Raw genomic sequence first — 26090 nt, forward strand, 5'->3', positions numbered from 1 at the left:
CTCCCAGTGTTCCCAACCTTCAAGTGTTCTCAATCTGGTTCCTTCCTCTAACTTCTGCCCCGTGAATTCGTGGTAACACATCCCCTGCTGTCCTCGTCGCTGTGTCCTCTCAATTCGCCTGTTGCTGGGGTATTTCTTCACCTTCCTTATAGCCATCTCTCTCATTCTTCCTTCCTTCTACCTGGTGTTTTCCAGTCGACTTTCACTCTTCCATTCCTGTTCAGTCCGCTGCTCAGGTACCGGAATATGTGTGGAGCTTCTGTGGTCTACCAGCTCAGCAAAGTGATCACGGTCGGTTTTCTTTTCCCTTCCTCAAGGACCACATGCTTGCTTTTGCTTGTAGTCATCTTCAGAGTACCACTTCCTCACAGTCAGCTGCGCTCGTGGATGTTCTTCCCTGCAAAGGACTTGCATCACATACCGGCAGCGGTAGACCCCCATTCCCCACCGTATCCATCCCCTTGATATGTCCGTCAATACTAGTTACTCCACCAAATCCACATACAACTAAAGGAACTTGGTCTACCCTAAGGAATCGGCGACTTGCCTTCACACCAGACCATTCGTTTCGAACTGGTTGACTTCTTCTTTGAACAGCCCCCCCCCCTCCCCCCCTCTCCATTCTTGCTTACCAAATAACCCTACCCATATGCTGTCTCTCCCAGCTAATTAGCTCCCGATGGTGAGCCACAGCATCATGAGCTCCCCCAACGATCCTGTAGCTATACCACACCCCAACTAACCACCCGACAGCTCCACTCTGTGGCGTTTCTTAGAATGACAAAAGAAAAGGTATTACCGTCAAGTTGCGGGAGATTCAATCGCAGCTTAATAGGGGGCTGCAACAGATGTCTCCTGGCGAGGTTCACAAAGCCATCGTCTAGGGTGCGACTCCTAGACAAAGGTCGAGTGTAGCGAAAACTGGGACGAGGACATGTTGAACACTCCGGCTCGACCTTGGGGTACTATGACTCGACCTTTGTGCATGACGGTACGATCGACCTTGGTGTACGATGGGTCGACCTTTATGCTCTACGGTACGACTTTCGGTGCGACACGCCCCTTGGGTAAGGTGTTGAACCTCTAAAAGTCAAGCCACCGGAGTCAAAGGCCGTGCCATCCTGCTCGAAGGCCTTACCGTCGTGCTCAAAGGCCGTACCATGATGCTAAAGGGTTTAAACCAGTTCAAGTCGGATCGTCTACTCTATGAAAGAAAAAGACCCCACTTTCCTCTGTATGGAAGGAAAGAAGGCTGGATTCCACAAATGGAAAGACAGAAAATGAACTTTGGGGACTTAATTTCAGCCTCATATTGCGCCATAGAAGGAGGATGCTGGGGCGAGAGAGTTTGACAATAGGTGGGGAGCAGGCTAAGTATAGCTCAGTCGAAGCTATAGAATAACTAGAAGAGGAGAATGAGGAGGGGCAAAGATGACGTTCCTGACGTATTGATAATCTCCACCACACACCCGTCCACTCATGATCCTGACGTCCAGACAATCTCCACCACATACCCCTTCACTCATGATCCTGATGTCCTGACAATCTCCACCACACACCCCTCCACTCGTGCACCTGACGCGCTGTAACATTCTCCACCACACACCCCTCCACTCATGATCCTGACGTCCTGACAATCTCCACCACACATTCCCTCCACTCATGATCCTGACGCGCTGACAATCTCCACCACACACCCCAACACTCATGATCCTGACGTGCTAACAATCTCCACCACACACCCCCTCCACTCATAATCCTAACGTACTGACAATCTCCACCACACACCCCAACTCTCATGATCCTAACGTACTAACAGTCTCCACCACCCACCCCTCCACTTATGATCCTGGCGTGTTGAAAGTCTCCACCACACACCCCTCCACTCGTGTTCCTGACGCGCTGTAACATTCTCCACCACACACCCCTCCACTCGTGCTCCTGACGCGCTGTAACATTCTCCACCACACACCCCTCCACTCGTGCTCCTGACGCGCTGTAACATTCTCCATCACATAACCCTCCCCCATACTGCTGAAATAGTCCTCACTCTCCTGGCAATATGTCCATCACATTACAGAGAAATATCAGAATTACAAAATGTGCACTTTCCATGCTGCCCCGCTGTACTCGCTTCCCTTTCCTGTATTACAGTATGACCCTGTCTTGCCCTAACATAGCAACGCCGCCTGGACGTAACCTACAGTCCAATCAGCGTAAAGCGCGCTAAACCTTAACAGTTAAAGATCCAGTCTCATAGTGGGTTCCTTTGTGTATATGGAAATTCTGCTATCGCACAACAAAACTAGCATAGCCAGAGTAGCAGCTCCCGCTATATATATATATATATATATATATATATATATATACAAGTGCTAATCATGGAAATATTGCATCATTATCTGTGAGAAAGATAATGCATGAGTATCATCTGCGAGGCAAGATATTCATTGCCTCGTATATGAGACTTTCCATTCCCCCCTACAAGACACGCCAGAAGCGGCCGGCAAGATGAATTGAAGACTAATGGATATAGCAGTTGACGCTGACAATATGAAACTGGAGGGAATATATTGGGTATGAGCGAATGTGGGCCTCTCTTCGTCTGTCCCTAGCGCTATATATATATATATATATATATATATATATATATACTTTGTGGAAGGGAGACTGAATTCGTCAATACTTCACCAGCCATTTCGGACGTCAACCCTCGCTGTGACGTCATGGCTGGGAACCCCCACACACGTGAAAGTTTCTCTGTTGTTTTGGTGTCCAATAATCACAAGTCCACGGACCCCTGTCTCTCACACGCTGTCTTACCGATACCGGGTTCTCGGATGACATTAAATATTTTGAAGTGGTAATGTGAGCATTACGAACTTACGTTAATTATATAAAAAAAAAAAAAAGAACAGACGGGATACTTATGTGTATATAATACATCCTGTAGTGGAGATTTCCAAGAAAGCGACCCTTAAAATCGCCCCAGAATCCCTTTCAGTTACTCTGCTTTGCTCGAGAGGAATTTCTCGTGTTGGAAACGTAGGCACAAAGGGTGGCATAGTTCAGCATTTTTAGAGGCAGAAAAAAAATATAAGGGAGGTATAGAGGCATTTCAAAGGCAAGGGAGGGTGAGAAGAGAGGATTTTGGAAAGCTGTATACAAGCTTACAGTATGAGAGAAAGTTAGATTTCCTGTAAACAGAGGAAAATGCTGGAGTTTTGGAGAGAGAAAATGTGAAAGTTAGGTATCTACGAGGCTCACGAGTGAGTTAAGACATAATAAGGACAAGCAGATGGGAAAGTTGAATACTTAGCAGACTTTATGCTTCATCAAAGGAACTAACCAGTATGAACAATACTCTGATCCCCTGTTCACACACTCCTACTATCCTCTGTTAACATTGCTCTCACTTGACACCTTATACACTCCCACTAGCCTGATGAACATTACTCTCACTTGGCCCTCTGTCCACACACCCCCAACTCCCCTTTATCAACATTACTCTCACTTGATCCCAATCCATTCACGCATTCCTCTAACTTCGTCCGCAATTTATGCACTCTCACTAGCCCGGGTTGGGACTCCTCTCACTCCACTCTCCATTATCCATACACTTACGGATAAAACAGAGACTCAATCTATCCAATCAGCCATTATTTGTATCCTTAAAAACCTTTATGGGGAAATCCTCACAATTTCCTTTACACCTCCAGTTGCCCCCATCTCATAAGGCTGGTTCCATGCCCCTCGCTCAAGTCCCGTCAAATATTCCAATACCCGTTTCGTGCGATATAGGCAGGTTGGGGCTAATACCTGGAGGGGGACGAGGTACCGTTTTAAGACAACGACACCCGAGCCAGGCGAAGGCCTGGGGGATGGTACGTCTAATGGGACTATACAGACCGAATGCCGTTAATAGACAAAGGCCTGGCGAATCTTAAACAACCAATACCCTTTTTTTTTCTTCCTTTCCTCTATACAACTAACACGGTACACTATCCTCTTCCAAAACATCTCTTATTATGAACCTGCCAAGTCGCGTCATTTTACCTGACAGTCTGGTCCTGGAGTCCTGGTCCAGGTTTGTATGATTTGCTGGAACACGCAGTAGTGAGGCCGTACTGTTGGATGTGGAGACGTGTTGGTTCTCTGTAGCTACTTGTTAGTCTACGTCTGCGTCTCCGTCATCGCCTACGTCACCGTCACCTTCTAAGCTGTCCCTGGGCATCTGTACCTCTGGCCGGAAGACTCTCCTCCCTCCGCCTCCCAAAACCTACCTCCTTCCTTCCACCACCACCGACCTCTTCGTCATCGTCTGTGTCGCCACTACCTCCTTCATCCAAATCCGGCTGCGTCGTCATCTTTATCAACGCCTGCGTCTCCGTCAACGTCTGCGTCGTCATCTTTATCAACGCCTGCGTCTCCGTCAACGTCTGCGTCGTCATCTTTATCAACGCCTGCGTCTCCGTCAACGTCTGCGTCGTCATCTTTATCAACGCCTGCGTCTCCGTCAACGTCTGCGTCGTCATCTTTATCAACGCCTGCGTCTCCGTCTAAAATGTACCAATGCGTCTGAACCCCAGGACTTAAGACTCTACTCCGTCCCCTCTCCTAATACCTGCCTACGTTGATCCCTCCACACTTCGTCATCCTCTGCGTCACCGGAGACCTTTCTCCACGTCAGACTACACCTGCCCAGGCCAGCCAGGACGCAGCCTTTAGAAATGTCAGAACTTATTAGGCCAACAGGGACGCAATGCGTGCGCCTGACGTCACTTCAAGGAGCGGAATGATTTATTCTGACATTATCCTCAACCTAAACGAATATATTTTTCATGGCAATAGGGAATCTACATCACTGGGCATCAAGAAATCTACCCTTCTGAATAGGGAACCCAAACCCACCCAAAATACGTGTTATTATAAAAGGTTTTCAGACTCTTCATCGACCATCCATAATCATCGACTTATATGAAGCCATCGCTCGCTTCGTTCTAAAATAGTTTCGAAGTTCTGTGAGTCTAATTGGTTACAGATTATATGGCCAACTTGTGGAATGAATCTCTCTCTCTATCTATCGATATCCCCATGGCAATCTGTTTGAAGAATAAACGGCCACTCTCTCTCTCTCTCTCTCTCTCTCTCTCTCTCTCTCTCTCTCTCTCTCTCTCTCTCTCTCTCTCTCTCTCTCGATAAATAAGTCAAAAATGAAGTTTCATCAGCTCATGAGAAGTTGGATAGTCAAGCTCCCACTGTTTCCCTGGTTCGCTTCGAGATAACTAATATAATTTGCTATGAAACCATGACCCTGTTGTTCACAATAGTGCCCACTGGGACAAAAGCATGTACCCTCCCTTTTCATACTGACCGTAATTAACTAAATGGAGAACAAAGCACCAATTGCAGGGATTGATTTTTATTTTTTCTTCTCCCTCTCTCAATCTAACCCAAAACAAAACAGTCGGAATGAGTTGTGAGGCACCGAGGCTCGTTGTTATTCTTTGTGATCGTATGGTTATCATCATATCATTTTATCATTATCGATATTGGTGCGATGACTTGGGTTGGGGGTCTGGGATTTAATCGGTTGCTGTTTGCAGATGACACGGCTCTGGTGGCGGGCTCCAAAGACTGATGATAGTATAGGGAGAGTGTGCGAGAAGCTGAGAGTCTGCGTGAACAAAGGTAAGCTAGTGAAGTGCAGCGGGGGTGGTGAGACAGGATGCTCTAGAGGGAAAGTCTGAGTTGGGTGGACTTCGAGGAAATGGAGTGTTTTAGGGACGTGGGAGTGGACGGGACGTGGCAGTGGACGAAACCACTGTGGCGGAAGAAAGTCATGGTGGGGCATAAAGGGGCGTGTAGAGGGGAGCGCATAGTGTCTGTTCTGGCAAAGGTGGGTATGTTTGAAGTTATGGTCGTCTCGAAAGCGTTGTAGGCATTAAATAGAACAGAACAGAAAATGATGCACATGTTGGAAATCAAACGCCTGAGGACGTTGGTCGTGCTGGGAATGACAGTGAACGAAAGAGGTGTGGTCATAAGTGCAGGCTGACTGAGAAAGCTGATCTGGGTTTGAAGTGGTTCAGCGTAATCGAGAGGATGAGTGAAGAAAGTCTGACTTTAAAGGATCTATGAGCTAGAAGTAGAGGGAGAAAGAACAGACCAAGAAAGAGATGGAAGGATGGACTGAAGGAGGCCTAGGGATATCGGGGTCTGAATATTCAGGAAGGTGACAGGCGTGCATGGGACAGAATTCATTGGATCGACGTGGTATATGGGGGGTGACATGCTGACAATTGTCTGAATTTATGTCGTATGAAAGGGTAAATAGAATAGCCTCTGGAGTATGACTGTGGATGGTGGATTCTTGTTTCAGTGCATTTATGACAGCTGGAGAGTGGGTTTGTGAAGAATGTTACTCGTTTATTCCTACGCCCACATCGCTAAGGCGGGAAAAGCAATTACGTATACGAAATGTAATATCATCATTATCGGTGCTTAAAACATCTATATCGTTACGAATCACCGATACATAAAACACGCCAAATGAATCTTGCGGAGAGGCATAAGTAGACATTTCCACAGCCTTTTAACATAGTAACCAACAGATACATCAAAGAACCAATAATAGGACGGTACCCAATACAATAACTTTCCACGATGAACACAAATCAAATCCACGTTTTGCTCCACCCAATCACCTTTTTCGCCATATGGCAGCAACTAAACGGTTACAGCGGCTTTAGTGAAAAGAAACGTAAAACGAAAATGGATACTACGATGATCTACGAACAACACATGGACTTCTTGTCTAAGGCGGACAATCCTGTAAATTCATTGGTCGTAGAAATCTGTCAAGCAACGACAATCTACCCCGTCTTGGGGCTGTGGCGCAGCCGGGCTCCCTCGTCGCTCTAAGGGCGTGACCCAGACTGCCTTCCCCTGCCATAGGGCGTGACGTGGCCTCTCTCTCTCTCCCATCCTCGAGGTGTGAAAGCTACCTTCCCTCCCCCGCCCTATGGGGTATGACGCTGCCTCCCTACCCCACCCTAGGGCTGTGACGCAGCCTCCCTACCCCACCCTAGGGCTGTGACGCAACCTCCCTACCCTACCCTAGGGCTGTGACGCAGCCTCTCTACCCCACCCTGGGGCTGTGACGCAGCCTCCCTGCCCCATTCTAAGGACGTGACGTAGCTTTCCCTTACCCCACCCTAGAGGCATGACGCAGCCTCCCTACCCCACCCTAGGGTTGTGACGCAGCTTCTCTACCCCACCCTTAGGCTGTGACGCAACCTACCTACCCCACCCTAGGGCTGTGACGCAACCTCCCTACCCCACACTAGAGGGTTGAAGTGGGCTCCCTGACCCACCGCAGAGGTATGACGCAGTTTCCCTGCCCCACTAGAGTGGTGACGCTGCTTCCCTGTTCCACCCTTGGGCTGTGACGCAGCCCCCCCCACCTCCACCCTAAGGATGTGACGTAGCTTTCCCTTAGCCCATCCTAGAGGCGTGACGCAGCCTCCCTACTCCCTCCCCACTCAAGAGGCGCGACGCAGCCTCCCTACCCACCCCCCACTCTAGACGCGTGACGCAGCCTCCCTACCCCCCCCACCCAAGAGGCGTGACGCAGCCTCTCTTCCCCCCCCACCCACCCTAGGGCCGTGACGCCGTCACAAGATACTCACTTCTGTGTGCGGGCCAAGAGGCGCTCCAGCAAGTCAGTTGTATAGTCCATCTCTGGTGCTTGGCCTTCGTCCTCCTCTCGACCTGTGGGAACAAGCGGTGTGGTTAGTGGTAGTTAAATGGTAGTTTGGGGTAGTTAATGGTAGTTTGTGGTGGTTAATGGTAGTTTGAGGTGGTTAATGGTAGTTTGTGGTGGTTAGGGGTAGTTAATGGTAGTTTGTGGTGGTTAAGGGTAGTTAATGGTAGTCAGTGGTGGTTAGGGGTAGCTAATGGTAGTTTGTGGTGGTTAAGGAAAGTTCATGGTAATCTGTGGTGGTTAGTGGTATATATGTACCATGTCTTTACACACATACACACACACACACACACACACACACACACACACATATACAGCAGCCTAAGCCAGGTGTGTGTGTGTGTGTGTGTGTGTGTGTGTGTGTGTGTGTGTGTGTGTGTGTGTGTAGGTGTTTATACATACGAATAATGAATCCTTTACAGTGCGTGTAAACGGTGTCATTAAAGTCGCTTACTTAATGGAAGGGGTGAGGTTATATATAGTGTGTACAGTTACAGTCATTAATTATTATGAAGTGTCCTATATACACACAAGCCACCAAGAAGCATTGCTGTGTTTAATCAGAACCTTATCTCATCGCCGTGCACGGTGACACGACCCCTTTGGGCACGACGGTACGACCACCTTGAGCGCAACGGTACGACCCTACGTGTATGATGGGCCTGACCTTTGACATGGCCCTAAAGGGAGGGGTTAAAAGGGCGCCGCTGCCATATCCAAGGGTCGTACCGCAAGGCTCTAGGGTAGGTCGTACACCGTCGTGCTCTGAGGTCGTACCGTCGTACTCTAGGGTCGTACCGTCGTGCTCTAAGGTCGTACCGTCGTGTTCAAAGCGGCTTAGTCGGGCAATTAACATGTCAATTAACATATCAACAGAGACGAAAGTCTCACCCAGTTACACGTGATTTTACTCCCTCGCGACCGGTTTTCTGCGGCTGAGAGCAAGGATTCGAAACCCTTTCTTCGTCTGGTGAGGTTTCTACCTGGGGAGAAACCTGTTCAGGTTTCTTGGCCTCACTGGTGGCAGACCCATGAAGCGATGGGTGGGTAACAGTGGCCACTTCAAAGGACACTGGAGGCGGGTGGAGAGACAGAGAGAATGTTACCTGCTCGTGGTAATATGACCTGTGTGTGTGTGTGTGTGTGTGTGTGTGTGCGAGAGAGAGAGAGAGAGAGAGAGAGAGAGAGAGAGAGAGAGAGAGAGAGAGAGAGAGAGAGAGTGTAAAACATTTTCTCATTTAGAGAAACATCTCTCTCGCGCGGCCAGATGAAAGGTCATTCTAATTTCCCATTGTGTTTGATGGATCTGATGAACGACAGGTTTTACACACACACACACACACACACACACACATATATATATATATATATACATATATATATATATATATATATATATATATATATATATATATATATATATATATTATTCCACTTCGACCAAAGACATCATATATAACAAACAGAAATCCTGAGGGCTGATGGGATAAACAAAGAGTTAATCTAGTCAATAGTCAATTTCCTCTAGCGTTATTTTTTTTAATTCCTTTCTTTTGATTTAGTTTTATAGTCACTTACGTCATCCCCCTATGTCGCATTACTCATACGGATGGCTTCCTGGGATCAACTACACAGGTCGCTCACTGTTCGCTGGAGATGACATCCGCCGGCAAAGTGGACGCCTGATTACTGTGTGTGTGTGTGTGTGTGTGTGTGTGTGTGTGTGTGTGTATATTCAAACGAAACCGGGTCTGAAAATAATTTCTATAAATTTACCGTCCAAAAAAAAAATCACATACAAAATGCGAGAGGAGCAGGAGCGGTAAAATCCCCTCGGCTAAAACTCCTTCAGGAACAGCAAAGACTACAGGCGGTGGTGATATTCCAACAATGGGCACGGGCGCCGCGGGTTTACACCGCGAGGGGAGCGAGAAAACCACACACACAGAGCGCGCGGGGCCGCGAGAGCTGAAAACTCGCGTCGTATTAATTCCGGCGAGAAGAGCGACGACTTGTGGGTCGTCTCCCAGCGTGAAGACCCGACACGAAATTGCTTCGCCGGGTTATTCGTCCAGGGGCGTCGCCGGCCCCGCAGGCCCGCTCGCTGCTGTCTCCAACTCCTCCACGCAGGGAGAGCGGTGTCTTCGGCGGGCCATCCGACCATCCTCACTCGCAGGAAGGGAGCAACGTGGACGAAACGGCACGAAACAGCGCTCTTGTAAAAGACTTCGGTTTTCGGAGCGTAATTAGTGAATTTACATGCTTTGTGAAGTGAGGTTTATCGGCGAAACAGCGCTCTTGTAAAAGACTTCGGTTTTCGGAGCGTAATCAGTGAATTTACAAGCTCGTGAAGTGAGGTTTATGGGCCATGAAGAGCGAGCGAAGCTTCTTTATAGCCATAACCCGTTAGTATCAAAGTTCTGTACACACGCCACTGGATAGGCCCCTCGTTCTTCTACACAACTGAAAGTAACCCTTCAAAACTCACAGTCGCAGCAAAACTACAACTTTGTTGCCACTTAGATACGAACAATTCCAAAGTGTTAAGTAATGGCATGTTTCCCGCCTCGCCTTTCGACCATAATTCTCTTCGCTTAATTTCACGTCCCTCCCGAAAAATTCTGGGGGGAAACTGAGCATGTTTGGGTCTCTCTCTCTCTCTCTCTCTCTCTCTCTCTCTCTCTCTCTCTCTCTCTCTCTCTCTCTCTCTCTCTCTCTCTCTCACACACACACACACACACGGTAAAGCCTCAGCGTAGACAAACTTGCAAACTAATCCTCGGCTGGGTCCATTACCACGATGAGATACATCTCCTCATATCAAGACCTCTTTTCAAGAGCTGGTGTGGAGGAGGAGGAGCAGGAGGGAGAGAGGAAATGAAAAACACAAGGCTGGTATGGTGGTGGTGTGTTTGGTGGTGGGCTGGGTGGTGGGCTGGGTGGGTTGGTTGGTTGGTCCCCCCCTACGCCCCCCTGACTGCCATGATATTTCGTACCTTGGGTTGTCAGCGATGGTTTTAATTTGATTAAATTCGGGGAAGAAGCGAAAAAGAAACGTTCTGGGTAAAGCCAAGACTTTTTCTTGAGGTCCTGGGGTCTATCTATTTATCTGTCTATCTATCTATCTATCTATCTATTCTATATATCTATCCATATATTATATACTACAAACGCCTTTAATTAAAGGGTCAGGTCATAGGTCACGCTACCACACCTAAGGGGGTCGTACTGTCGTATCTATGTATCCGTATATTATATACTACAAACGCCCTTAATTAAAGGATCAGGTCATAGGTCACGCTACCACACCTAAGGGGGTTGTACCGTCGTCTCCAGAAGAGTCGTCCCCTCGTCCTCATATGGGGAAAGAGGTCGTCGTCCCTTGCTGCTCGCCCCCGGGGAAGGCGAGGTGGTGTCGAATAAGTCTCAAACCAGAAGGTAAACATGGAGCCTCGGATACCACTCGGATTCCCCAAAACCCACATTTTCCATCATTCTGTTCAAACAATGTATGTATACACACACACACACACACACACACACACACACACGCACACGCACACATACACACACACACACATATACATCAAAAGTGAAACAAAAGAATAAAGTGGCCTTTTTTCACAATTTTTCCCTCTTGTTTTACGCTGGTGACCTTTAGAACAGAGGGGAGGCTTTAACAAGCATTCACTTAGATACTTAGTAATGTGGGTGGCGGCAGAGGAAGGTCAAAGGTCAGACGAACCGACATACATAAACATGACTAAATCTTTTACATCCACAGACTGTAAATGTATATAAGTAATCAACACAGAGACACACACACACACACACACACACACACACACACACACACACACACACGCGCGCGCGCATATAAAAAAAGATAGAAGGAAAATTCAAGACACCTTCATCCCTCGAAGTAACCAGGTCTATCGAGTAGACCATCTTTAATAACAGCTAGACGGTTATGCCTTTAAAGGGCCACTAGTGTTGCCTACTCTCTCTCTCTCTCTCTCTCTCTCTCTCTCCTCTCTCTCTCTCTCTCTCTCTCTCTCTCTCTCTTACGCACGAACCCCCACCACGCGCGTGGCACGGAGAGATAATAAGAGATGCCGTGTTCTACATTAGACACGTCCTGAACATGCACGTCGATATACGACCTATTTCAGAAAGACAGCACGACAGGCTGTACGACCTGGGCACGACCGTGTGTACGACTCTTAAAGCGCGACGGTATACGACCCTGGAGTATGAACGACCCCTTCAGCACCGTCTGAATCAAGGGGTCGCACCAGTGTGATTAATCATCACCTCCAGAGCCTAATGATGATGCGTTAATCAGCGGGGTCTGCGATCAGGGAGGACACCATTGATTAGGTGATTAGCAAAGGCGGCTAATGATTGACGTTCAAGGAGCCCAAGACTCGGCCCGGATAGGTGAACTCATGCAGCGGCTGCACACGACCTTGTGGAACTGTACGATGTTGTCTGATGGTGTCGCTCTTCCAGACAATCTCTCTGCGTGTGGGAATATATGTACGTGTGTGTGTGTGTGTGTGTGTGTGTGTGTGTGTGTGTGTGTGTGTGTGTGTGTTTTCATATATATATGTATCATACGAGTTGACTGTTTCCCGTGAAGCGAGGTAGCGCCAGGAAAAGACAAAGAACGGCCTCATTCGTTCGCATCCATTCTCTAACTGTCAAGCCCTACAGACCTTTTTCCGTGTCTCCGGAAGCTCATCATATGCCCTGGTTCAGTCCAAAGACAGCCCGTCGCCGCCTGTATACCACATCCGTCCAATTCGCTCTATCCCATGCAAGCTTCACACCCTCCTGCATGTTCGGGCCCCGAATCTTCAAAGCATCTTCCATTCTACCGTTCCCCCTCCTCCTCTGATTTCCCGATTCTCCCTTTTCCTTGTTTCCTCCACTTCCGACAAGTAAACCCTCTTAGTCATCTTCTCCTCACTCATCCCATCCATAAGTCCAAACCATTTCAACACACCCTCTTCGGCTCTCTCTACCATACTCCTCCTCTTACTACCGCACCTTCTCTTTTCACCCTCTTATTTCTTAATCAACCCTCCTCACGCCACAGCCTGTCCTCAACTATTTCCGACACGTCCACTTTCTTCCGTACTTCATCAACTGAAGCCCCACCCCACGTCCATACATAACCGTTGGAACTACTATGCCATCAAACATACCCATCTTTTTCCTCAGGCAGTGACCACTTTCCCGCACGCACACACATACCTCAACCGCTACATCAACAACAACGATTAAGTTCCATTAATAAGGTTGACATTCATCAATTCGCGGTCGAAGACGCTTAGCCTGAGGGTCATGCAATTGACCTTTCCGCTTATTTTGGATTGACCCCTCTGGGGGTCGTCCGTTGACCCAGGGGTGAACCTCTGTCTCTTCTTTCCTCCGACTCGAAATTGCGGGAATCTTTCCACTCGTGCACCGAGATGAAGCTGTTCTTGTCTAGTTGGTGTCGTCTAATGAGGACTCAAATGTCCATTGCTTAAAGCGGTGAGGATCTGGAAGTGTCGGAGGTCAAATAGTAATCGCCAGGGTCCGCCGTGTTTGCTGGGCCAGTTCGCCAGCTGACTTGACTCGCCCATTTGTGGACTCATGAATAAATGGTGAGGTCCTGGGTCTGGCACTGGAGGCCAGGGTCACGGCTGGAGAGAGAGAGAGAGAGAGAGAGAGAGAGAGAGAGAGAGAGAGAGAGAGAGAGAGAGAGAGAGCAAGATGAATTACCTAAAAGAACGAACAAAGAATGAGGAAAAAGAAAAAGAAAAAATCCACCCGTTGTCGAAGAGAAGAGACGTAAGGAGGAATGGATACAGAGGATGGCTCCGTGCCAACGAAAACAGACGACCAAAAGCCACTGTCGTCCTTCCCCTGGGTCGACGACGAACACAAGGATAACATGGGGGAAAGTCGTGAGGGGGAAGACTGAGGTCAGGGGGGAAAGTCGTGGGGGGGAAGATTGACGTCCAATATATCTCTGAGATGTGGAGGAAACATCCCACACAGTTGTAAATCCCGGGTGGAGTAATCCACTGTTTTTTCTCCTCCCTGGATTATTATCATTTTTTCTCATGGGAGTAGAGGGATTTATTGGATAGCCGTAAGTGGGAGGGGATTTATTGGGTATTCATAAAGGGAGAGGATTCATCAGGAACCCACGAGCGGAGAAGATATATTAGATATGGAGAGAGAGAGAGAGAGAGAGAGAGAGAGAGAGAGAGAGAGAGAGAGAGAGAGAGAGAGAGAGAGGGGAGTCAAAAGACATAATAAGTCAACAAATCAAGGAGGGGAAAAAGCTGATTGAAAACGAGATGCCACCAAGAGGCAACCTTTTAACAAGGCGAAAGGAAAACGGACATTACTTTACAGTACCCTGAAGACGGAGTGTGTGTGTGGTGTGTGTGTGTGTGTGTCTGTGTGTGTGTGTGTGTGTGTGTGTGTGTGCAAGGGGGTGGGAGGTGGGGCTGGCGTCATACTGGCGCCTTGTTATCCCCAGGATGGGATTAGGGAACCGAACCGGAGGAAACTGGATCCAATTATGGCCACCCCTAAAAAAAAAAAAAAAAGAAAATAGGAAGCAGCAGTACTCGGGTCCTGAAAGAGCCAATTTTGGCTATTCCAAATAAGCATCTTATTTTCTCTTTCGGGGCAATACAATACCACGTGTGTTTGCAGTCATGACTATTTTTCTTAAAAAGAAAAGAATTTATTTAACTATCTCACGGTAATAAGTCATATTCTCCATGATATATATATACATATATATATATATATATATATATATATATATATATATATATATATATATATATATATATATATGTTGGAAAGGATCATAATTTTGCGCGATCAAGATATTCCTATGATGTGATTACTACACGAAAGTGCACTTGGGAACTTTTCGTGTTTCATTTTCCCCGTGGACTCATAGGAATATATATATATATATATATATATATATATATATATATATATATATATATATATATATATATATATAAAGACTCTGGAATCCATACGTGCTCTGCCACGCACATAACTTCTGTAATCATGCTCAGAAATAAGTACGTTAACACACTTCACAATAATCATTCGCTACAGTCGGCCCAAAAGAAACATTATACAACATGAAAACTTAACGAATGAAGTAAAGGAATCATTTCACTATATCAAAAATTTGAGATCATCTTTATATTTGGGCCTTGAACAATAATGAATACCCTGAACAATTATTTACCTCAATTTAGGCCATTTTCCTCCAAAAAAAATCGGCTTTGTTTCATAATCTCGATACAGCTCATGATTTCTACTGATAATGTGTGTGTGTGTGTGTGTGTGTGTGTGTGTGTGTGTGTGTGTGTGTGTGTGTGTGTGTGTGTGTGTGTGTGTGTGTGAAGTGTTCTAATCATCAAAGAGGGTCACTGTAGCAAGCCCTAAAAAATGGACGAAGGGGAGGGGATAAAGAGGGGAGGATAGGCGAAGAGAAAGACAAAAGGATGTATTGTGTAGAAGAGGAGGAAGAAGTGGAAGAGAAGAGAAGAACGTGTGGGAAAAGTACAAGGGATATGGTTGTATGTAAGTGACATGGCCGGATATATCTTCATGGTAACTTAGGGGACGGACGAACGTGTGTGTGTGTGTGTGTGTGTGTGTATATATATATATATATATATATATATATATATATATATATATATATATATATATATATATACACCACGGGTCGGATTCGAACCCTGAACAGGACGCGCCTCTGGCCACCTCGGCCACCGCGGAGGTTAAACAATGAAGGCGCTTGAAATACGCTTGATTTCAAGCGCGTGCGCATGCTGTGGCCGGGGTTGCCAAGAGCCCTGTCTGGGGTTCGAATCCCACCCGTAGTGTATATATTCTAAAGCATCATATACAGAAAATAATACATTGTTCAGTGGTCTATCAAAATCCTACGCTAGATTCTTCATAACTTCCCCGTGAAAAGGCAGTTACAGCCTAGCCTGTATCGTAAGCCTTACAGAAAAGTACAGCACGGCTCCCTATTGTATGACGGCATTATGGAACGCTGGAGATGCCGAGGATGTGGACTGTATCCCCAGCAGAGCCTAGGAGGAGCGCTTCCCCACACCCCTAGGAGCTGGGGGAGGCTCATTAGCTCTCTTTTTTTAAGGGTGAGGATTTCTCCTCCTAATCATACACTATCTTGTTAATAAAATCCTCTCCAAGCCTCCGTGACTTTGAGAGATATGTTAATTAATTTCTTTGAAGTTTCTGTCCCGAGTGTGGAACTGGTTTCATTGTGTGTAATTTAGTTACGAGAAACTTGAGGCGCGTGTGTTGACGTGAGGAGGTTGTTAAGGAGGCGGTGGCGTACCCTGGGGCTGGAAACTGAAACAAGAAGGAACAGCAACAGCGGTATGGGTGGGAGTGTTGTATGGTGTTGGCCAAAGGCCTGGTGAGGTACGGAGGAGAGAGAGAGAGAGAGAGAAAGGCTGAAAGAGACAATGAATGTATCACATGAATAATGACGAAGCCTTCAAAACCTGATCTATATTTCGCTTCTTTCCTTACGGACCTTAGAGGAGAAGCGGCACTTCGAGTATGCTACAGGACAACGAGGTTAAGTAAAAGACGGTGATGTCTTGGGGGAACGAGGTAGTTACCGTACTGTAATGAACCAGTGATGATGGTGTACAATGGAAAGATGAAAGAGGATAGGTGACAGGGCAGTATCCTGAGGGACGCCACTATAGAAAGGGCTATAAAGAAGGGATAGGTAATAGGACAGTACCCTTAGGGACGCCACAGTTAAGAAGGCTATACAGAAGGGGTAAGCGACAGCACAGTACCCTTGGGGACGCCAATGTTGAGAGGGCTAGAGAGTAAGGATAGGTGATAGGACGGTATTCGAATGCCAGCGTCTGCCTCAGTAATATGGACGATAATGTCGAACCACAACATGTAGAAAGTCTCGATATGGCTTCTGCTCAACGGGGAGATGTCTCGCATTACTAACCCGATAAAATGATGGAGATACAGACGGTGATCTGTGTGTGAGATATCAGCCATGCACGAAGCCCCAATTGGAGTCCAAGAACAGAACTCAATTCCATGTGGTAGGGTTGGATCAGGCTGTGGACTCCTGCTGCGTCTAGGATATTGCGGACAGCTTTACGAGGTGTGGTATCACAAGGTCATAATGGTTCAGGAGCTGTAAGGCGAGGAACCATCATCCATCAGCCGGAGCAAGCAAGACGTCTTGTGTCGTGGAGCAGCAGCAGCCTCCTGAAGTGGCTTGGACGGTGGGAGGCGACGACGAAATGAACTCCCGCTCTTGGTGAGGGACAGCGCCGTCCTCCTACCGTACAGCAGCCGTGAGAGCCCTAAAGGTCAGGGGGAGGACGTAATCTTCCCTGCAGGGTAGGAAGGGTCAATATTCTGGTACCCAAGAGCCCCAGCCTCAACCAGGTCGACCACTCCCTCCAAAGGGGGTGACCGGATGGTTTGATAGAGATGCAAATTGGATCTCGAGAAGTTAACACAGTAACTCTCCACAGGCGATGGGGAGGAGGCACCTTCGGGGTCGTAGATTGAATCCTTGGCCAGCTGACCACACCATCTGAACAGCAGAGTGAAATGTATTCCGTATTTAAACTATATTGCTGGGTAGTGGAGCCAGGCTTTCACAGCCGTGCAGACAAGATCCCTGCGTTGCAGACTGTGGTGTATATGTCATGCAGACCTGAAACTCCCGGTGCAGATGACAACACCTCTGCCGTGAGGTGGATGCATAACACACACAGGTGGACCTGGTCAGGTGTGGGGGACACACTCGGATAGGCACTACACACAAGAGCAGGTCAGGTGTGGACCTGAGACTTGGGGGGCCATAAGACCAGGTCAGGAGGTGTTGAACCTGACCCTGGAGTCAGCACCATTGAGACCAGAACAGGTGTCGACCAGAGTCTTGAGTCAGTTCCAGGTCAGGTGTGGTGGACCTGAGCCTTGAATCAGTTCCAGGTCAGGTGTGGTGGACCTGAGCCTTGAACCAGTTCCAGGTCAAGTGTGGTGGAACTGAGCCTTGAATCAGTTCCAGGTCAGGTGTGGTGGACCTGAGCCTTGAATCAGTTCAGGTCAGGTGTGGTGGACCTGAGCCTTGAACCAGTTCCAGGTCAGGTGTGGTGGACCTGAGCCTTGAATCAGTTCCAGGTCAGGTGTGGTGGACCTGAGCCTTGAATCAGTTCCAGGTCAGGTGTGGTGGAACTGAGCCTTTAAATCAGTTCCAGGTCAGGTGTGGTGGACCTGAGCCTTGAATCAGTTCCAGGTCAGGTGTGGTGGACCTGAGCCTTGAATCTGTTCCAGGTCAGGTGTGGACCTGAGCCTTTTTGGGGGGAAGCAGCAGCAGTAACTAAGGAACTTTTTACCTTACATGTGGCTACAGCATTTTTTTCCCCCCAAGTGGGAACACGGGTGAAGAGGAGGAACAGAACAATGGCTCAAGGAAGATCCCTTTGTCGGGCCTCACAGGAGGATAAAGATCTGTGCCAAGAAATAAGAGTTTTTACTGAGAGATCAGAGGGAAGGCTGAGAGGGGGCCGCTGCTGCTGGTTCAAGCTGGTGTACCTCTGAAAACTGGACGTGGGATGGAAAAAAAAAAAGGGGGGGAAAACTAATTCCACCGCCTACCTCCACTCCATTTCTTTCATTTCAATCCCACCCCCCTCTCCTTACCCCCTTTTTTTTTGTTAGGAATCACAGACGTGTTTCTGAAAAAGTGTTGAAGCTCTTCGCATGAGCTGAATTAAGGAGAGTCAAGAATGCCAGATGAAAACGCTTTCCTTAGAGTCTTTACGCGAAAGGTGTTCATTTGTTTGAGGTGAGTCGTAGTGAGGAGAAGAAATAAAAAGAATATATTAAAGTCAGGACGGTAATACAGGCTCCTGAAAGCAAAGGAGACTTACTGTTACACCAACACAAACAAGCTTTTACGGATCACCGAAGGCCGTATCTTGGAAGATGTCTGAGGGGAAAAGAAAGAGAGACAAAGAGGAGCAGGTTGGCTTTCTCGCCAAAGCAAAAGAACTCGAGTGTAACACAACTGTGCCCCGTTCACCGCCCCACGTCCCGCGCGGTGGCCTCTCGTTCTGCGCTCGCTGGTGCATGCTAATGGCATCGGTTCTTGCAGCCGAGGCAGACATAATCGAGGAGTGGGTCAATGTAGGCCCTTTAGAGGTGAAGGTTAGTGGGGGAGCAGCTCCCTCCTCTGGATCACTTTGATTCGACGAGAACCCCCATGAGCAACAGCTGGTCTTCTGCCTCTATGTGTGTGTGTGTGTGTGTGTGTGTGTGTGTGTGTGTGTGTTCTAGGGAGATGGGAGGGGGCAAGGGAAGGGCCTGCCTGCTTCTCGTGTCCACTAGCAGACGCGACTGCACCGCTTTCAGCAGATGATCGGCACCGGGGTCATGGCCAAGTGCCGAGCTGCCTCTGTTCACTCCCCAAAAAGAATCGTATTTAGGTCTTCACACTGCCGAAAGAATTACACTCACTGCCCTGGCAGCCCATCCCTCTGTGGAACGGCCCAAGTTGCACAACAACTCTAACTAACGTATGCAAATAAGTTTCGAGGGAGGGGAGGGGAGGAGGGTGGAGATGGGGGGGTGGAATCTCCCTCACTATTTCAGAATTAAACACAGATCGTGGTGGACCCCTTCGGTACACACCTGTTCCTGTCAAACTTTCCATCTTCCTTATAGTCTTCGAAGACGATTTCATGGCACTTTGTCACATGCAGATGTACAGTAACAAGAAGCGAGACATTTTCCAATATATATCCAAAAAAGAGCTGCCGCCCATGGCACTTTGCTGTGTACGAAAGCTGACTGAAAGCAAGAGCCAGGAATTCCTTCGTCTCGACTGGTTTCGACCACGCCTTCTTCAGGAGCTGCATTAGTAGTCGTTTGCTGCCCTTTTACCCACCTGTCGCCTTGTTGTGTACGTTCCCTCGAGCTGAGGAAAAGAGACCGAAATTCGCTCAAGCGAAATTCCTTTTTCCAGATTAAGCTGCGTTCGATAGGGTGAAGGAAAATGAATCAGTCACGGGTGTTAACAGCCAATCAGTTCATCTGAGGCGAGAACTGAGCGTCGGGAGTGAAGAGAAAAAAGTGGCATTTACGCCAACAGAGGTCCAGGGGTAGGAACCACGGTGTACACGACAGGAGCAATCGAGGTTCATTCATTCATATCTTGAAGGGCTACTTCATTCGTGGCTTCGAGGTTCCTTCATTCTTATTTTCGAGGTTCCTTCATTCGTATTTTCGAGGTTCCTTCATTCGTATTTTCGAGGTTCCTTCATTCACATCGCCGGGGATCCTTCATTCGCATATTCAAAGTTCCTTCATTCATATCTTCGAGGTTTCTTTCACTCGTAGCGTCGAGATACCCTCATACATGCCCTTGCATCTGCGCTGCCTTCACGGAAGACCGTCCTCGTCGAGAGAGAGAGAGAGAGAGAGAGAGAGAGAGAGAGAGAGAGAGAGAGAGAGAGAGAGAGAGAGAGAGACCATCAATATAATCTGGTTAACAATAATCATTTTCCAGTACGATCCGTTGCATTCCCTTCCCACCTCCCACACACACACACACACACACACACACACACACACCCACACAATCCCCAGACAGAAGCCCTGAAGACCGAAGACCTATCCATCCCTTTTGGGAAAACCTATAATAATCAAAAAAGAAAATCAAATCCCATTCATTAACGAAGGGCTATGTACACAACACGGAGGCCGGTTCGCTCACGCTCCAGAAAGCATCGCTCGGCGTCCGTTAATTGGATCTGGCCGCTTTCAATTAACGGGGGAATAATTAATTTTTGTAACATGGATGAAGTAGGAGATACGATGGGTTATGATAAGTGAGGGAATAATGCATACAACAGGAGGGTGTTGTATGGGTTATGATCAGTGAGGGAATAATACGTACACGAGGGTGTGTTGTATATGTCCTCAGCTACAGGTGAGCATCTTTACCTGTTACACCTCAGCTGTGTCCTGCCCTACACCCCCCACAGGTGATCTCATCACACTGGTTCGTCTCAGCTTCGTAAAGTCAGCCTCAGGCAAGTCTACATGATCTCAGCTACATGTATATACTGGTGACCTCAGTCACATATGAGAAGTCACGGCTATCTATTGGCTTCCTCAGTCTCCAGCTAGGCACACGACTACCTCATTTATGCAAAGGTGACCTCAGGAGAGCACGATTTGCCTCAGCTGAGCATAAAAGACCTCATTTAGATACTTCGAGTGTCACGCGGGACGTCTTGCCAACACATTCGTCGTGTTACATATGGGTACCTTCAGTCACACATGGCTGACCTCAGCTACTCCCAGGTACCTCTGCAACACATAGATGGCCTTAGATACACACACACACACACACACACACACACACACACACACACACACACACACACACACACACACACACACACGGCAATGCGAACACCCTTTCGAAAGGATCCAATGGTCCTTAAGCTCATATTTTGTTCAATTCCTTGCCACAACACGAGATTAAAACCTCCTACGTACTTCGCCAGGTGGAAGTTTTGGTTGCTGTTATGTTTAATTTCCTCTTCCTTCATGCATCGCCACCCGTTCATCACCTGTTTACCTGTCATGTCTCCCGTCCATCGTCTGTTATAACATTCGCCGCCAAAATGACACGTCTGGTGTGGGATGGAGGGGCAGGCGAAGCCAACAACAGCAGGCGGGGAAAAACGTAACGTGAAGAGTTTCCTTACGACACACTACACTCTGGCCAACAGGAGGAGGAGGAGAGGGAGAAAAAGGGGGGGAAAAAAAAAGAGACACTCGTTAACTTCACGTTAGTGCACCGCCGTCACGAGAGAGAGAGAGAGAGAGAGAGAGAGAGAGAGAGAGAGAGAGAGAGAGAGAGAGAGAGAGAGAGAGAATTTCTTAAGCCTGTTGTTATATAGAATATGTGAATACCAGCAAGAGTTTACACTTCACCGAACTTGTGGTGGAGGCTAGTAGGAATTTGGCCCTCTAATGCCAGGTAGGTTGGCCCTCTAGTAACTCTCGACTCTCCAGTCTTAGCCCGCTAGAAACAAGGGATGTTGGCCATCTAGTGCCAGGGATGTTGGCCATCTAGTGCTAGGGTCGTTGACCCCACCAGAGCCAGGGTCGTTGGCGCCTTTGGAGCCAACGACCGTGGCACTCTGCCAACCACCGAGGGACACACTCCACCCCCAGAGTACCAGTAACTCGTATCTGAGCCCCCCACCCCCCCATCCCCCCCCTGCCCGCAGAGCCAAGCTAGGGTGACACACACACGAGGCACCGGCAGGATGAGAGGGGGAGAGACCTGGGGAGGAGATGAATGACCAAGAAAAGAAGGGGAGGGACAGTCCCCCTTCAGGACATGGAAGAACAAGGGAGGAGAAGGGATACTGGTTCGTTATGGGTCCGTCTTCTGCTGTAAGAGGAGGCTTTGGGATTATCAGCACGACGGTACGATCCCTTGAGCACGACGGTACGAACCCTTGAGCACGACGGTACGATCCCTTGAGCACGACGGTACGATCCCTTGAGCACGACGGTACGATCCCTGAGCACGACGTTACGATCCCTTGAGCACGACGGTACGATCCCTGAGCACGACGTTACGATCCCTTGAGCACGACGGTACGATCACTGAGCACGACTGCGACCCTTAAGCACGACGGTACGATCCCTGAGTATGACGGTACGATCCATGAGCACGACTGCAGACCCTTGAGCACGACGGAGAACGACGGTAAGACCCTTGAGCACGACCCATGGGTATGATGGCGTGGTCTTTGAGGTGGTTCACAAGGCTCTCTCTTCCACTAGGCTCCGTTCCATCCCAAATCCTTTATTTTTTTCTCCCTCTGTTTTTTTTATCCCTTTCACACCCTGCCATCCTTTCCCACCCGAGTGTCAGGTATAGTTGTGGGATTGTAGGCTTTGCGTCCTCTGGTGAAGTGCCACGATTCCTCTCTCTCTCTCTCTCTCTCTCTCTCTCTCTCTCTCTCTCTCTCTCTCTCTCTCTCTCTATCTATCTATCTATCTATCTATCTGACTATATATCTATCTATCTATCTATATATACATACATATATACCCTTTATCTTTCTATTTGTCTATCATCCACCTCCCATCCCCGTCAGTCTCCTATGATCAGCCTCTCCTCCACTAGCTGACGTCCACATCCCTCATCCACTCGCCCGTCATCCACCTACGTCGCCCTCCCCCCCACCCCCGCGACCCACTTCCCAGTCCCTCATCCCACTTCCCATCCACCTGCAATCGTGGGGGAGATAACAAACAACATACTTCCATCCTCCTCACTTTTATCAGTCTTGATAATCGCCACCCTTGCTCAGGCCTTTGAAATTATCTACATAATTGACGGCTCTAATGATACCTTAATTACCAGGGGATCAGCTCTCCTCAACTGACGTCTTCGTTCCGCACATCTGCACAAAAATGGAGTCAATCTTTTATTAATCAATTAATCTGTTGATTAATGAAAGCCTCTTAAAATCTTGACGAGTTCAGTCATGTCAATTAATATATGGCAATTAGGATAAACTGGCAGCCAAACAAGGGGCCTGAATAAGCGAGTAATTAGAGGAGTTTACGGGAGGCAAATTACATCCACACTGTTGTAATGGATTTTGGGTTTCTTTACGTACACGAACACGAAACACTTAAAAAATTCCTTTAAGGTTTTGAGGCGTTCTTTTTAGGGGATGGAGAGGATACTGTGTTTCGACGGGTACCTAAATGGAAGGGGCCGTTCCTTCCCAAATCGCTTGCCTCCTTCAGCAGTAGCTCCCCCCCAAAGCCCCTCGCTCAGGACACAAGAACAACGGCTTTAGAGCCACTCTTCTCGTCTCGGTGTTCCAAGTACCCAAGACCTCCTCGTTATGTAATGGATCGCCTGTTTCCCTCGTTTATATAAAGGGCGAGAACTTTTCCCGCGTATTTTTCTTTGGGAAATTTCATCTCTCGAGTGTTTTTTTTTTCCTCTTTTTATTTTTATTATCATTTCGTTCTTTAAGAAAATAGCTTCACGTTGCACCATTTTCTGTGCGAGTGGAGGCCCACCGCATCCCCATCCTCCTCCTTCTCCTCCTCTCCTGCCCAGTTTCCATGGCCGTGTAATGTATATATACCTAGGACGCCTCTGCCGTAATAACTTCCCAGCGGTGGTCTGGCCGGCGAAATATATGTCTATAGCGCGTGCGTTGTTGCACGGCCACCATAAGGTCCTCTCCATAGCTCCCTCTTCTATATTCCGTGGAGGTGGATGGCCTCTACCAGTTTCCTTATGGCGTGCGATTCCCTTTTCTTTAGATCATGAGCCGTAAAGATGAGGCTCTCCGCAATGGCTTCCCCTAAGAGGTCTTGCATCCATCCCTCACCTCCCTACCTTGTCTTCATCATCTGGTTTACTACTACCTCCTTCCTCCTCCTCCTCCCTCCTCCCTCTTCGTCCTCCTCCTCCGTCTCCTGAAGGAGCAAACGCCCGAGCTTCAGCGTTCATTTCACCAACTGGTCGCCCACTCCACCCAACACCTCAATACCTTCCTCTCCTGGAAGGCTGAGGACGAGCCGATCTGCAAGGCGGACACCGCTGGACGTCGGGCGGCCCATGAACGTGTCTGTCTACATGTGAAGAGAGAGAGAGAGAGAGAGAGAGAGAGAGAGAGAGAGAGAGAGAGAGAGAGAGAGAGAGAGAGAGAGAGAGAGAGAGGGCAGTGATAATACGAACACGACGTTAACTTGCGAGCGGTCGCCATCCCCTCACCAATCAGGTCATTGCCGACAGGGAGGGAGGAGGGAGCGGTGGGACAGGAGGCGGGTGGCGGCGCGGCAAGGGGCGGCACAGATAGCGCTGGGCTTTGCTCTCTCTCTCTCTCTCTCTCTCTCTCTCTCTCTCTCTCTCTCTCTCTCTCTCTCTCCCCAAGGACCCCCTCAGGCAAGGGGTAACCATCCTCCTCCTCCTCCTCCAGAAGGATGGGGAGGATTGATCCCAGACTATCCTGACGGAGGCGAGGGGTTTACACACATGCGCCGCCCAAGGACGACAGGGAGTCAGGGCCGGGTCGGGTGGTGAGGTGTTGTAGGGGCGGGTCCTTCCCCCTCAGACAAGACCTTGGAGGTGAAGTTTTGAGGAGATGATGAGGAGGGAAGGAGGGGAATCCCTCCAGCGGTGAGGGTAGGGCTGGAGGGAAGGAGGGAGGGAGGGAGGGAGGGAGTGAGGGAGTCAGGCAGGCGGGGGCGGTGATGATGAGGGATTTACACTGGGAGTGAGGAAAAGAGATGACTTATGATGAGGTGGGGATGGGGGAGGGACGGACAGACGACCTCATTACCATCAGGTGTGGGTAGAATGTGGCAATATCCGGACAGAGAGAGAGAGAGAGAGAGAGAGAGAGAGAGAGAGAGAGAGAGAGAGAGAGAGAGAGAGAGAGAGAGAGAGATCAAAGTGAAATAGGGGGGGCGGGGGATATAGGGATATACATTGGAAAATCTCTGGCCAGGAGTAGCCATTGCAACCACAACACCCCACCAACACACGACTACGACCACTACAGCAATAACCGAGTCTACAACCACAACAATGACCACTACCACAACACGTAGTGGTTGTAATAATGATAATAATAGTAATAATAATAATAATAATAATAGTAATAATAATAATAATAATAATAATAATAATAATAATAATAATAATAATGATAATAATAATAATAATAATAATAATAATAATAATAATAATAATAATAATAAAATAATAATAGTAATGGAAATAACAGAATAATACTAATACTAATACTAATAATAATAATAATAATAACAATAATAATAATAATAATAATAATAATAATAATAATAATAATAACGATAATGATAATAATAATGATAATAATTATAATTATAATAATAATTATGATAAAAGTCAAACATCAATGATTACTGTTCATCGCTATAATCAGGATATATGTAACACTATATGACCACAGATCACAACAAATATAATCAAAACCTGCCCACATTTCATTACATTAAAAGGAAGGAAACTGTCATTGAAAATAATTACATGTCCCAATCCAGGTATTAAAACACACACAGTGAATGACTGCGTCACATAAACACAGTAAATGACTTTGCGTCACATACACCCAGTGAATGACTTTGCGTCACATAAACACAGTGTATGACT

The 26090-nt window shown here is 47.8% G+C and overlaps 1 protein-coding gene across 3 annotated transcripts in view; it reads right to left on the reverse strand.

Moving 5' to 3' along the window:
- LOC139760108 (U8-agatoxin-Ao1a-like) overlaps window positions 1-26090 on the reverse strand; it is a 121965-nt gene that overhangs the window by 10386 nt on the left and 85489 nt on the right. For all 3 annotated transcript variants that reach the window (XM_071682949.1, XM_071682948.1, XM_071682950.1), the window contains exon 2: window positions 7692-7773. In XM_071682949.1, coding sequence (XP_071539050.1) covers window positions 7692-7773 — 82 coding nt within the window. The remainder of the gene's footprint in view (window positions 1-7691; window positions 7774-26090) is intronic.

The sequence above is a fragment of the Panulirus ornatus genome, chromosome 35 (assembly GCF_036320965.1).
Source record: "Panulirus ornatus isolate Po-2019 chromosome 35, ASM3632096v1, whole genome shotgun sequence".
Lineage (NCBI taxonomy): Eukaryota > Metazoa > Arthropoda > Malacostraca > Decapoda > Palinuridae > Panulirus > Panulirus ornatus.